We start from the raw sequence: 15,235 nt of genomic DNA, 5'->3' as shown, positions 1-15,235 counted from the left end.
GTGTGTTAGTGGCTGGCGGTGTTTAGAAGTGGTTGCTATTGGCAGGTAGTAAGTGGTGTGTCCCAGCTGGTCCCTACTTCCTGTGTGTGTTAGTGGCTGGCGGTGTTTAGAAGTGGTTGCTAGTGCCAGGCAGTAAGTGGTGTGTCCCAGCTGGTCCCTACTTCCTGTGTGTGTTAGTGGCTGGCGGTGTTTAGAAGTGGTTGCTAGTGCCAGGCAGTAAGTGGTGTGTCCCAGCTGGTCCCTACTTCCTGTGTGTGTTAGTGGCTGGCGGTGTTTAGAAGTGGTTGCTAGTGCCAGGCAGTAAGTGGTGTGTCCCAGCTGCTCTCCATGTCCTGTGCTTGTGAGTGTCTGGCAGTGTTTAGAAGTGGTCACTAGAGGCAGGCAGTGGAGTATCCCAGCTGCTCCCTAGTTCCTGTACTAGTGACTGGCAGTGTTTAGAAGTGGTAGGCAGTGGTGATCCCAGCCGCTCCTGGTTTCCTGATCTCGTGCTAGGAGGGAGTCCCTGACAGAAGCAGGAAGTTGTGGGCACGGATCGGATTCCGGCGCGGGCGGGCGCGCCACGCTTTACTGCTGCGGGGTAAAGTTTGTGGTTGGCGCGCGGTCTCGCGCCGCGGCTCCCTGCGCCGGGGACGGGGCTCGCGCTGCCGCGCGGTCGGGCGGGCGCGGGGAGGAGGCGCCTCGCGCCGCTCAGCAGAACAATCAGTGCGAGGAGTGCGGGGCGCGCGAGCGGGAGGAGCAGAGAGCGCTGCACCCCCCGCCCCAGGACACGAGGACCCCCCCGGGGAGCCAGGACCCCCCCACCCGCGGGGCAGGAGGCTGAGCAGAGCCGGGGAGCGGAGCATGGAGCCCGGGGCCGCCCCGCTGCTGCTACTGCTGGGGCTGTGCGGTGAGTACAACTGCAGATCCCCCCCCGGGGGGGGAGTGAAATGTGTGGGGGTGGAAGCTGCACCCCCCTTTCTCACTCCGTGACCCCGGACTTCTGGCGCCTAAAAATGTTCCCTCTCCAGAAACTGATCATATAGAGCCTCGCAGACGAATCAAGCTTCGAAGCGCTTCTGTAGATGCCCCTCCATGGACTTCGTACCTCTCCTCTGGACAGACTTTAAATGCCCCCCCCCCCACACACACACACTTGAACCTTCGGCCACCCCATGACACCAGTCCCTCTTCTGATAGAGTTGGACACCCTTCCTGATACGTTTCCCTATGTGACTTTTTTTTCTGATCAACTTTTGAAATGTTTCTATAAATGTGTTTATTATAATGTGTGTATGTATCGTTTATGGGTTCTTAAACCCAAATACAGATTTCTGAATTCTGATCTAGTTAGACCGTGCATGAGATCCACTTGCCTTTCTGCTAGTGTTGACCCCAAGATATCTTAAGTTAGACTCGGAACTCCCCGTGTTGACCCCCTTTCTGGCTTCGACTCCCCTCCCCCTTTATTTTCTTGACTTGCACCCAGCCATTGATAGACTTGAACTGCCCTCCTACCCCTCCCCTTTGGATTGATTTGGGCTCAACCAGATTAGGATTGCCCCCACCCATTGTGATAGACTTGGACACCCCCCTCCACTCCCTCCTTGGCTAGCCTTGGACCCCTCTGTTCGTGGTGTTGTGTGTCAGGCGATAAGTTGATTCCTCACTCTTGTAAGCACAGTAGGCTGAACGGAAGCACACCACGGTTGTCATTGTGTAATGTGGGTAAATTGTGTAGTGCTTTATGCCGATAAAAGGGCGCCTCAAAGCACTCCTATACGCACTATAGGATGAACGGAAGCAGACCAGGTCTGTCATAGTGTTGTGTTGGTAATCTGTGCAGTGCTTTATGCCAGATAAAGGGCTCCTCCAAGCGCTAGAGGTTCGGTGGAGCTGGAAAGTGCAAGATGCATGAACTTTCCGAACGTATGAGGCTGTCACATGTAAGACCAAGGCTGGAAACGTGGTCTCTTCCCAACATGGTGTCGACCGCAGATAGATCGGTACTCTGTAATGCAACATGTGATAAATTGCTTCATGGCGCTTTCGTGCGCTAGTCGGACTCATTTATCGTGTCTTATCAGCATGTGTATGGCACTTTCTGCCGCTTGTACGACTGCATAGTGCTTACTCCATGTCCCCCGCTGCAGACGGCTTCAGTGTGCTTAGCTCTGGTAGATGAGTTGTTTGGTGTACCTTACGCTCCCGGAAGGCAGCTGCTTCAAGGCGCTTGCCACTTGTGATGGACTGGTGCAGAGTGCCATATGTGAGAATGGCTGATTAAAAAAGAACATAGGGAGAGATGCAACAGAAGAGGGGAGGGGCAGCAGGGTGAAAGGTAGAGGATGGGGAGGGGAGAGACATGCACAGGATAGTGCGGAGAGGAGTTGCAGGCAGCGCGAGGAAAGCTGCGTGATGCGAGGAAGGGAGAAGGCGTGCGTTTTCAGAAATGGATGGGGCTGCTGTTAAGTCCTGAACATTGCTCTATCGCCCCCCCCCCCCTGTTCCTCTTTTGAAAGCCTCTCGAAGATCTCGTGCACAGCGCCTAGAAGCCGCGGGCGTTGCTATGCTTCCAAGAAGTGGTCCCTCTGGGCGCTATAAATACCCCGAGCAAAACGGATAGAAATAAAGTGCTGTGAGGTGACTTGCTGCGCTGTGCAAGAAGCTGTGACTAAATGAATGCTACCCAACCTGGGTGGGTATGGGGTGAACTGGGGCTAACACTGACCCTCTCATGCCCGGGCAGCCACTCCTCGCCTTCACTCATTACTGTGACTTCCCCCATCTCTTGGCTCTGTCAATCCCTCCGTGGCTAATAACTATCTCTCTTCGTGCTTCCTTCCACTGCAGCACCCCTCTCACCTCTTCCACCTCTCCTCCCTCCCGTCTCTCCTCCCTCTGCACAGCCGTCTGCCCCCCCCCCCTTTCTGCTGCCCCCTTCTCTATCCACTCGCCAGTATCACCCTTTCTGCTTCCTTCTACCTCCCGTGGGTTTGAGGGCTCAGCGAACTAATGTGTGTGCCGACTGTGGGGGTCCCTGTTAGACCCCATGGTGACAGGCTCAAAACCGTGCGGGCCGCTCGGCTCATCAGCCTCCCAATGTCGATAAATCCTCTATAATTCATCAAACACTGCACTTAACCGCCCCCCCCCCCCACCTGCCCAACACACATATCTTTGTACTCAAATCCCGTGTGTTCGTATAACACGATGTATTGGAAACATGTGCTTTACGTCTTAAACCAACTCATGGTCGACTTCTACCTGGTGTTTTTTTCATACCTGCCTATATAAAGCGCTTGGAAACCCCGCAGTACGATAGCAAATACAAATACATTCTTTCGAGGAGCGCCGTTGAGGGGGATTAGAATAAACCTCTGTTATGCGGCGCCAAGATACCCTGGGGTGAAGATATGCTTTACAAATATTACGTTTACTCTTCTTTGCCTCTATAATATTACTCACCCCTTTCATACTCTTCTCTTTTTTATCCCCAGCAATCAGTCAACTTATAAAAGCTCACTTTACACCCGCCTCTTGCGCCCTCATTTATTTTATATCTTCTGTACTCGCCTTCATCCCCTCCAAGCTTACACCCTTTACCCCTCCTCGAACCGCCTCCTCTGACTCACTCCTTTACTCTGCTCGATCCACTCTTTCCTTTTACTTTCCCTTCTACTCCCTCCTGTTTCTTCTGCTTTTAGTTCCCCCCGCACTCCTCAGCCCCTCCCTCTCTGCTTTCTCATTCTTTCCCCTTTCTTTCCATAATTCCTACATTGTTTTCTTAATCCTGCCTTACCCCGCCCCTCCCCCTTCACCACCTACTTCCGCCTTCTTTACCCACTGTAGTAATTCACTCCTCACCACATTTTCTTCAATTTTGAGTCCCTGCTTCTCCCCCCCCCCCCCTTCTTTACACACACCGCCCCTCCGTCTCTGCGCCCTCCCACTCTGCCTGGGCCGCCCCTCCCTGGCAGGTGTGCCCTTGGGGGAGGGGTCCCTGCCAGGCTGTGGCGGTCCCGGGGTGCTTAGTCACGCCGATGAAGCTTCAGTGCGCTGTAATGCACGCTCCGGTGCCCCTGGGTGGGCGGGCCCTCACTTCCCAGGTATATTGTTGTGGTGACCATGCACGGCAGTGGCCCCCTGCGGGAGTGGAGTGGGTAAACTGTGCGTGCAGGGGAGGGGGTGTAGTGATACGCCCCCGCCCCCTGTGATCACCCAGACAGCCTTTTTTATTTATTTATTTAATGCGATTTTCTATCGCGCCATGTGCAGTGTAAACTTGGGGGAGGTGTAGAGATACCCCCGCCCCCTGTGATAACCCGGGCTGTCGGGGCGTGTGTTTGTTTACAATTGGGAGGGGTACGATGTGGTGACCCCTCCCCACCCTCTGATATCTCTGCGGGTCCGGCCGGGTGTTTGTTTGCCCGCCAGGTGTGTGGCTCACATTACCGCCGCAGGGACTCGTCCCGAGGGCAGGCTGGGAGCCTGTCTTACACCCAAGGGGTATTCTGGGGAGGAGGGGTGGAGTGGAGGCTCAGACCGACTGCCACATGTTCCTACCTATGCAGCACCAACCCCACCCCTCCTCCCCCCATTCCATCCCGGCTGTCGCCTCTCCCAGCCCTACTGCCCCCTCTCCCAGCTCTACTGCCCCCTCTCCCAGCTCTACTGCCCCCCTCTCCCAGCTCTACTTCCCCCCTCTCCCAGCTCTACTGCCCCCTCTCCCAGCTCTACTGCCCCCTCTCCCAGCCCTACTGCCCCCTCTCCCAGCCCTACTGCCCCCTCTCCCAGCCCTACTGCCCCCTCTCCCAGCCCTACTGCCCCCTCTCCCAGCCCTACTGCCCCCTCTCCCAGCCCTACTGCCCCCTCTCCCAGCCCTACTGCCCCACCTCCACTACCTTGTTTCCCCTGTCCAAATCCTGCCGCTCCAATATTTTCTTCCCCCAATGTTACTGCCCCCCAGTCCTCTTGCCCCCCATAATTCTGCTCCATTCCACTCTCCAGTACCTCACTATAGCCCCTCCTTCCAGAACTGCTGCTATGGTACAGTTTGTAGGGCGTACATGCTGCCCAGTGGCTACCCTGGCGACCAAGTGTGTGTGTGTGGGTGGGGGACCCACTGGAAGAACCAGGTTTTTAATTGATTGAGAACATAGATTTGAAGGGTGAAAATGTAAGTCAGGGCTGTCAGGATTTGAAGCTGTGATTTGCCAGTCCATGCAAACGTGGTCTGAAGACTAAACTATGTTATTTATGGAGCATCATTCCTTCTCTGCGTGCCTTCTTTTATACTTGGAAGTGTAGCTTCAGTTATACACAGTAATATTTGAAAAGGCATGCTCTCAAGTTGGTTACACAGAAACATGTAACATTTAAATGTCACTTTGGTAAGCCACTGTATGACCGGATTTGTACACTTTATTATGTGGTCCTTGACAAATTAGAGACCACCTTTGAGATAAGGGTCCTCCATCGTACATGGACAGCAGTATTAGCAAAATTCTGGCACTGGGACGTTGGCTGTAATGCTTGGGTGAAGGGGCCGCCCATGGCAAAATCCTGGCCCTAACAATGGAGCTAATTTTTGACCTTACAGGGCATCCATATAATATTTTAAAAACATAATTGAGTTAACTCTTGGGGAATGTCATATTTCTCTGTTACCTTTGCCTCAAATTGTAAAGCGCTCTGATATCCTTCGGGATCAAGTTCGCGCTATATAAAACTTTATAAATAAAATAAATAAATAAATCTAGGATGGTGGAGGTGGGATGGGTGGTTATACTGTCCTATTCCCTCCTCCCAGTACTGCTGCCCCATCCCTCCTCCCACAGATACTGCACCGTTCCTTCCTCCCACTTTGTGCCCTATTCCCTCATCCTGGTACACATGTCCAACTCCTTCCTCCCAGTCATTCTACCCTATCCCCTCCTCCCGGTACTACTGCCCTATCCCTTCCTCCCAGTCATTCTGCCCCATTTCCTCTTCTTGGTACTGCATTCCCATTCCCTCCTCCCGGGTGTACTGCTCTGTTCCCTCCTTCCGGTGCTACTGCCCCATTCCTTCCTCCCAGTCATTCTACCCTATCCCCTCCTCCCGATACTGCTTCTCATTTCATTATTCTCTGTAATATTCTGCCATTCCCTCCTCCCAGTACTGCTCCATTCCCTCCTCCCAGTACTGCTCCATTCTCTCCGTCCAGTTTTACCTCCATAATCCTTCTTGGTCTTCCTCCCCCCAACCTTGGCTGCTCACCAGGGCCCTGGCATGTTCTCTGACTGGCACTACCCACTCTGAACTGTGCTGTCTGTTAGTGGTAGAGTGGTGCATGCACAGTCTGTGCACTGTCTGCTGTAAGAGCTGTGTGTAGCTAGTGGGAGAGGTGCTTGCAGTCTATGCACTGCTCTGTTGGTGGGAGAGTGGTGCATGCACTGTGCACTGTGCACACTGCTCTCTGCTAGTGAAGAGCGGTTCGTGCACAGTCTGTGCACTGCTCTGTCAGTGGAGAGTGGTGCACGCAGTCTGTGCACTGTCTGCTGTAGGAGCTGTGTTTAGCTAAAGAGGTGCATGCAGTCTGTGCACTGCTCTGTTGGTGGGAGAGTGGTGCATTCACTGTGTGTGCACTGCTTTCTGTTAGTGAGTGATGCACGCACAGTCTGTGCACGGTCTGCTGTAAGTGCACAGACTGTCTGTTGATGGTACATGCACAGTCTGTGCACTGCTCTCTGTCAGTGGGGAGTGGCGCGCGCACAGTCTGTGCACTGCTCTGTTGGTGGGAGAGTGGTGCATGCACTGTGTGTGCACTGCTTTCTGTTAGTGAGTGGTGCACGCACAGTCTGTGCACTGTCTGCTGTAAGTGCACAGACTGTCTGTTAATGGTGCATGCACAGTGTGTGCACTGCTCTGTCAGTGGAGAGTGGCGCGCGCACAGTCTGTGCACTGCTCTGTCAGTGGAGAGTGGCGCACGCACAGTCTGTGCACTGCTCTGTCAGTGGAGAGTGATGCACGCACAGTCTGTGCACTGCTCTGTCAGTGGAGAGTGGTGCACGCGCAGTCGGTGCACTGCTCTGTCAGTGGAGAGTGGTGCACGCACAGTCTGTGCACTGTCTGCTGTAGGAGCTGTGTTTAGCTAAAGAGGTGCATGCAGTCTGTGCACTGCTCTGTTGGTGGGAGAGTGGTGCATGCACTGTGTGTGCACTGCTTTCTGTTAGTGAGTGGTGCACGCATAGTCTGTGCACTGTCTGCTGTAAGTGCACAGACTGTCTGTTAATGGTGCATGCACAGTGTGTGCACTGCTCTCTGTCAGTGGAGAGTGGTGCACGCACAGTCTGTGCACGGTCTGCTGTAAGTGCACAGACTGTCTGTTAATGGTGCATGCACAGTGTGTGCACTGCTCTCTGTCAGTGGAGAGTGGTGCGCGCACAGTCTGTGCACTGCTCCGGTGGGAGAGTGTGCATGCATGGTGCATACCTGTCAGTGGTGCACGTACAGTCTGTGCAGTGCCTTCCCAGTGCCAGCCCGTGGTGGGTGGTGAGCCGTGGATGCCCCGCGCGGCTGGTGGGCACGCGCCTGATTAGAGCGGTCGTCTGTGTTATTTTAAGGCCCTCGCGGGAATGTGTCCCCTGCTGCTCCTGTCAGGGTATGGGAACACCCAGAATCCCTAGCGGCAGTGAGGGGGGCTCTGGGGAGGGACAGCTGTCACAGCATACCTGGGACCCTCAGACAGGAAGACCTCCCCCTCCCGGTGCATTGTGGTCTGTTGGGGGTCGGTGGTCCTTGATAGAAGCGTCGGGGTCATCGCCCACAGTACCTGTGACCTGCGGCTCCTCACCTGGTGTCTGCGAGCCCTGGGGCGCGCGACGCCCCCTCGAGGGTCCACCACCGGTTAGAACAACGATGGTAGAGCATTAATATACACGAGATATACCTAAAGTAGCAAAATGTCAGACTGAAGAGTTTCAAAGACTACTGTCTTGTAAAGCGCTCTGATGCCTCCTGGTCTATCTAGCGCTATAAATACACATGTGAAGCTCTGGGAGCAGTGCACGTTCAGCAGACGGAATCTAGAGAGAGGACGGGGGTCTCCATTGCTCTGAAAAACAGACAGCGTGCAATAGGAGCAAAAAAGAAACCATATGGTAGCCTAGCTGCACGGTGTTTCTGAGCCTTTTAACTTCTGTGGACCCCCACTTGATCATTACTTGAACCCGGGGACCCCCACTGAGTTATTATTGGAACCATGGGACCCCCTCTACCCACGGAATCATTATGGAAGCCCTGGACCTTGGCCTAAGCATTTTAATGTTTTGAAACAATACACAAAATATACAGAAATAAGCATTGATCAAACAAATAGTGAAATCTTTTATTTTCTTCACAAATTCAGAACAATTCTAAATTGTAACCGTAATAGGAAAGTTATAGCTTTTCTAAATTCATTTGAGGTCACTCATTGTTAACAGTTACTATGTTCTGTTTCACTCGGTCAATCTGAGGTCACCAACTTAATTTTCAGTCTCTGATTTGAAATTCCTTCACCTTTCGCTTCTGTATTTATAACACTTTATTAATCTGTTAATAATGTATCCTTTTCTAAGCAGACACGGACCCTCTGAATAGTCTCTCGCCACTGGTTAAGAACCACTTTCTAGCACATCACTTCCTCTTTTAGAAATAAAAGCACATCTAGAAAAGGTCCAACTTTCCATTCAAGAATGGATTCTTGTGTTATTTTTTTTGTTCTAAATAAAATCCCATAATTAGCTTATCAATGTTGTGGAATTTCATAAAGTATCTGCTAGTTAAAGGGTCACAATGCTTCAGAACTCTACCTGTCCTTATAAAAGAACTCAATTTATCCCTTTTGTGCACTGTATCGAGGTGACAAATTATGGCTGCGTTCATATTGTATTGGAGCTCTGATAATACCTCTCGGATTACACTATGGCTCATTGTATCAGGGGTTAGGCGTTAGCAAGGCTCTAGTTTCGACATATTTTCAAAAATCTACGTACAGAGGTTGGAAAGCAATATTACCAGGGTTGGACGCACTGTGACTCTGTAAATACCTGCAAATGCATGTTTAAGGGTATTTGATCGCTCCACAGTGTTCGCTTTTCACACTGGAAAAGGTTGGATATTTGACAGGAGTACTCCTTTTTTTAGGTCGAGCATTCGAGACCTCATTTATATACTTACATGTGTATGTACTTTGTGGGCTCTGGAGATCAGCCCTAGGACTTGTCTGCTTCCGCTTAGGGACTTTTTTTCAGTTCAACTGCCTCTATTTAACTGTCTTAATAGAAAACGACCAGCAGAGGTCAGTAAAATACCAGAATCACTTTATCATACTCTAGATTCCTGTCTATAGAAATGGTCTTCTATGAGCAGCCGTAGACAATATTATTTTTCAAATCTTGTATTTTTAGTGATATGACCAACGAAGGCCCTGATTTTATATTAAAAACAGAGCTTTGGAATACGCCATTTCCCGCTGAAAGGCAATATTTCTCTCCATGTTTTGCCATTCCTGGCGTGTCACGCAGTTTGGTGCTTATTTTCCCTCCATGTTAAAGAACAGTAGATGTTTCAGCACCCAGGCTAATGTGCTGCATAGCTAAATACATATAAGTTCCCAAAGACGAGACCGATTGCATTGCAAATCCTTGCTCTGGGTGGGAAGGGGGAGTTGGTGGTGCAGTAAAATAATTTGTAATCGCTCAGTAGGTTTTCGCGTGAGCAAATATTGAGCAGCTCTACATGGGTATATTTGCTCATTTGCTCATTTGAAAATCGAATTCAGGAACGTTTGCTGGGAGCGTGGTTTCCATGCCTCCGCCTCTAAATTCTTGTAAATTCCAGTCATAAATATGCAGCAGTAGAAGAACACGTACCTGTGGGTGCACTTTGTGACTTCCTTCAAGAACTCGCCTCCTCATTTATTTTCATGTTGCCCAAGATGGTTTTTCAATCATGCTCTGTTATTACATTTTCTTAGAATTGGATTGCATCAAACACATTTTACTAAATGACTTGAAGAAAGCTACTTAAAACTGCAGAATAGTTTTGCAAAACATTTTTGGGAAGCAGTAACATTTGTTGTGCACATTTTATTTTGAAATTTGAAACCAATTGTGCTTTCAGGCTTCCTTGTGTATTTGCATATGACCGGGGAGCATTCTGGGAGCCCTACAAGTAACCTCAAATTGATACATTTTGTAAAGCTTTACGCATTTTTCCATTGGAATCACTCTCAGTAATGCAAGCTGAGCTTGCAACTCTCTGCATTTCCTTGTTTGCTGACCCTAAATGGAAAGGCTTTTGCATCAGGGAACCGTATACACAAGTATGAACCACTTTGAGGTATTTATTGCAGACACTCCTCTTTCACAGATCACAAATCCATATAGCGGTCTTATGAATTGGCGGCTAAAGGGTTACGACTGCAGGGGTTTGGGCCTACTTGTCCAGTGGATAAAATAAACATAAAAACTTGTGCTTTACCCCAAGCAATATGTCCAGAATGTCAGGCAATGGGAATTCCACATTCCTGTGTGTACTTGTTCTTGTATTTTTTGTTTTGAGGATCAAGTAGTACAGATTGTGTAGGCCGGTGTCCCCTGCGTCAAAGTGATTCTTTTGGGGTCCACATAGGATGAAAGGTTGGGTATTGCTGCCTTAAGGTAACATCCCCTTGAATCCCTTCGCCGCACCCCCTACAAAGCAATAGTAAACCGTATCCCCCCTCAGATTGGAATTGCCCCCCCCACTTAAACAAGCATTAGAAATGCAATAGGTCTTGCATTTTTAGGTCTCGCGACCTATCAATGCGCGCAAGTGCATTGAGAATTCAAGTGCTCGAAATCCTCGTCAAACCAAGGGCTTCTTGAGCTGCGATTTTCATTAAGTTCACGTGAATCACGTGAACAAACAAGCACGAGCATTCACGGCCGCACAGCACATCAAAGGGATTCTCCCAGCGTGCGCTGTGCGGCTTCTCCTCCCCTAATTATTCATGGCCGGCCGCAGGCCGGCCGTACTTTCAGTTTCCCGGCCGCTCTGCATTATCAGGTACGTGTTGTTTTACTTTGTTTCCTAATTATTCATGGCCGGCCACAGGCCGGCCGTACTTTCACTTTCCCGGCCGCTCTGCATTATCAGGTACGTATTGTTTCACTTTGTCTCCGTGCGTGCGTCTCCTTCGTGGTTTTCCCCCACCACTCCTCACAGTCCCCGATTCGTCTTTCCTTTGCCATTTACTGTCTCCTCTCCCCTCCCATTCGCCGCCATTCCATGTGTCTGCTTTTCACTTCACTGTCTGACACAGCCATCCTCGCGCCGTCCCGTGCCTTCACTTTCTGCCTCTCTTACTCTCCCTACTTTATTATGTCTCGCCCCACCCCATCCCTCGCTCTCTTTCATTCACCATCAGTCCCCCCTACTCCGCCCTCATCCTTTCACTCAGTCATTCTATTCTTACCCCTCCTTCATTCACCACTACCTCACCCTTCTGTTATTTTCTTTCCTACTCTCGCCTCTATCAGCTCTCTTCTTTTCCAGACTTTTCCCTCTTTGCTATTTCACCCCTTGCTACTCTCCTGTCCTCTCCTCCATTCTCTTCATCCGTTCCTTCTCCAATGTCCCCTCTCAGTGCTAGTAGGTGCTATTGCATCTGTGTTGTTTGTGCCTTGCCTGACCGCTCCTTCCCCATCTCTGAGAATTTAGTTTTTAAAATTCTATGTTATTTCACATCAGCTTTTTTTCTTGTGTAGCCTTTAACTTTCAAATTACAACAGACACTTTCCTGGCAATATAAAGTAAAGTTGCAACTAAAGAGCGGGCATGTCTATCCTCTCCTCTTTGAAATAGCCCAGCGTTATAATGCATATTTTGTAGACATTAAAGTTTACTTGTTTGACATTATCATGATTTGGTATCACTTTTTGGCAAAGCAGTTCATTAAAACTCTCCTTTTCACAATACTACGATTTGTTATTACTTTTGGGCAATGTTAGTTTCAATATCGTTTCACTAGCGCAAAATCGCTACCACACTTAGGTTTGTATTTTTTACACACGTTGTACGTCTCGTTTCCGGATAATTTTTTCTGCCACTTACATTTTTTCGGTGTCATCACTTTTCATCTCAAATTCACGGGATTATTTTACTTGCACAATCGACTATTGGAAACACCATGATATACTTCTTTCTTCTTCTTTACCTTCTTTCACTTGGATCTTTGAACTTATGGAAAGACCCGCCTTGAAAGAATGTGAGTATGTGACTCTGAGGAGTTCTGTGTTCGCCTGCACGTCTGCGACTCAGTCACTTGAATTGGTGCTTAGCTGCACCTAAGTGGGGTGTGTGCGCGTGCCGCTGGTTGGAGGAGCCGAGGCTGAATCCTGCTGATAACTGGTGCTTCCGAGTTGAAGCGAGCATTCTGCAGTCATGTTCCGGAGGATACTGCAGTTGGGGAGTGAGCTCACCTTTCTGAGCCCCCTTCACCTCCAAACTCTCCACCAGCAAGGGGCACCCATCTGCAACTGATAAGAGACTCCATGATATATGCAACACGTTCAGACTGATAGCTTTTTAGCAGCAATAGGTTGCATTATGGGACTTGCAGTGTTGATTTCAATATTATTATACTTGGTTTAAAATCGCAAGGGGCTAAATGATGATTGCTAATAACGAATATCCCTTGCTTATACAGAAGTTGTACGCTTCCTATGACTAGAAGGACATGTTTTTTAACTTTTGCAACTAGTTTCATGTTTTAATGTAACTGAGGAGCTTTAAACGTCGGGGGTGCAGTAACTTCAACTCATTCCTCCGGACTGATTCACCCTGCAAATGCTTCACAAAAGTTATTTACAAAAGTTTAAGCTATTTCCATTATAAATTAAAATCACTTTTATTTAAGTATTAATTATTTAAAACAATTAAAAGCCATTGTAATTTGTAATATCAATACATCTAAGTAACGTAAATACAAACATGTTGCATTACAAATACTATAGGTGTCACATTTGTGGAAGTTATAACTATTGGCATTGTAAATGACAAAGCGAATAATTTAGCTATTTTCAAAACCAACACATAAATAAAAAAAATTGTCATTTACAAGACCAATAGCTCAAACTTTCCTACTGCGAGACCTATTGGCAACGCCAGTGCTTGTTTTGAGTTGGAGCTATAGGCATAGCTCAACAGCTACCAGACAGATATTGCCACTTTGCAGGTGCCGAGCAGAGCATTGCTCTGTGAAACGGCCTGAAAGACTAAAACAATGTTGATATCCTACAAAATACAAAGGCAGATCAGGATGACCAGGAGGAACTGCGGACGTATTGGGAGGGCCAACGCAAGCAAACAATGAGTGAAATTACCTAGGCGTGACCCAAGCATACTAAGGCGGGAGAATCAGACCCAATGCACCAATAAAAAACCCGTATTTCAAATTGGCACAACAATGAACAAATGGCAATTCGTGGGCATGCCAATAGAAGATAGAGGAGATAACAACAGGTCTTGTAGACAGCACATGCGCGCTGCCTGGGCTCGACCTAAAAAGTAGTCAGCAGCACATGTTCAGTTCAAAATCTGTCAAAAAAGATAGACATAAAAGTACAATCAAATATAGTTAAAAAGACAAGTTAGAAAGGCAGATACAACCATACTTCTTAACAAAAATCAATTCATTTCTTATATCAAAGGACCTTCTCACATTAATGGCTTTAGAATAAACACAGCAATATTATGAATTTGGTTTCTATTACTTCCTTCTCATGCTAGTGTTTTTTTTTGGGGTTTGAGGATTGGTCTACTCCCTCTATCAAGTGAGAAAAGGGTAAAAATTACACTTAAACCTGTTCTTCCCTGTCTGGTTAAAGCTTGACCAGTGACCTCCTGCTTGAAGCCATGGTTGTTTATTTTTTTGTTGGTAGCAGTCCAAGCGCAGTCTTACCGGTGGGGCAAAAAAAACAAAAAAGGTGAATAGTCTGAGCGGTACAGTGCCTCTTTTTGAGAACAGATAACCATATGCTGGAATTATGCGATTCTGTGGCGGTAGATTTTTTTCACATAATTATGGATTTGCTGCATTTGCTACATAGTTCATCAACTGCTGTGCAATCTGCGGATTTTAGCAAAACAAAGTTGTTTCTAGCTAAAAAAAAAGCAAAACTTACAAAAAAAAGTGTCAAAGTTGGTTCCTGCAAAGTGCAAGGGCTTTTGCAAAGATTAACTGGTCATCTTTGAGCTGCTTTTTTCTGTATTTGGTTGTTCAATTGGTACTAATGAGATGACATATTTGCCCAGACAGTGTTACCATGTGTAAAAATGTCAAAATAATGAAGTAGTAATAGCAAAACAATTTCCAAATTATGCAGCATAATTTCTTTCCTGGCTGCATAAGTTGGTGCTTTCCTGTCAAATAATTTCGGTGGCCCTGCCAATAAGTCAGTCTGGCAGTGCCAGGTGGGCTGCTCTGCCAGGTCAGTGTATGGGGTGTTTTGTTTGGCAGTCTGTGGCTTGTTTTGTGGTCGGTGGGCCAGTGTTTACTTTTGAATTCTCTGATCTTACCACATCATTTGCAGCAAGTTCAAATCCATGCAGTCTCCCATACCTTGCAAAACACCCATAGGGATTTAGCTATCTGACTTGCTAATGGGAGCCATGTTGTCCTCTATATTCTGACAATTTTTATTTATTCTGACATTGACACTGTGCTAGGGCAAGATTACAATCCCAGTATTTTTTGCTGGATTTATATCCCAGAATCTAACAGTGGATCTGATGGGTGGAAAGTATTTCCTGGTTTTTGTGTTTTGTCATATCAAATGTTACACTTGTCCCTGTCATGTAAAGCATTCTGATACCCACTAGGGTCACCATCACGCTCTACAAAACTTTATAAATAAATTAAATAAATAAGGTGCACCAGATCTCCTTGCATCTACGTACCCCTATGATCTGGGCCCCGTAAATGAAGTTGAACGTTCTATTTAAGGTTTCTTGTAGACTCTAGTTCCAAATCTGTTATTAACATTTGGAAGCTTGTAGGATGGATCCAGATAAAAAATTAACAAGTTGATTTAATAATGGCATTAATTTGCATTGGACAGGAGGATGTGTAAGGTGGGAGAAAGGTAATATAGCAACTATGTTGGCTCTAAAGGGGCCACTTGGTTACTGGTGACGTCACAGCGTGTCTCAAACCAGATGCAGGTGTCAACAAAGTGAATAACATTCC

The 15,235-nt window shown here is 48.0% G+C and overlaps 1 protein-coding gene across 1 annotated transcript in view; it reads left to right on the top strand.

Moving 5' to 3' along the window:
• The first annotated feature begins 594 nt into the window (after positions 1 to 594).
• PTGFRN (prostaglandin F2 receptor inhibitor) overlaps positions 595 to 15,235 on the top strand; it is a 443,807-nt gene continuing 429,166 nt past the window's right edge. Inside the window, exon 1 of the mRNA XM_078656608.1 lies at positions 595 to 886. Within this exon, the coding sequence (XP_078512734.1) occupies positions 841 to 886 (46 nt within the window). The 5' untranslated portion in view covers positions 595 to 840. The remainder of the gene's footprint in view (positions 887 to 15,235) is intronic.

Source organism: Lissotriton helveticus, chromosome 8 (assembly GCF_964261635.1).
Source record: "Lissotriton helveticus chromosome 8, aLisHel1.1, whole genome shotgun sequence".
In the NCBI taxonomy this organism is placed as follows: Eukaryota; Metazoa; Chordata; class Amphibia; order Caudata; family Salamandridae; genus Lissotriton; species Lissotriton helveticus.
This window is presented reverse-complemented; position numbering and strand designations above follow the sequence as displayed.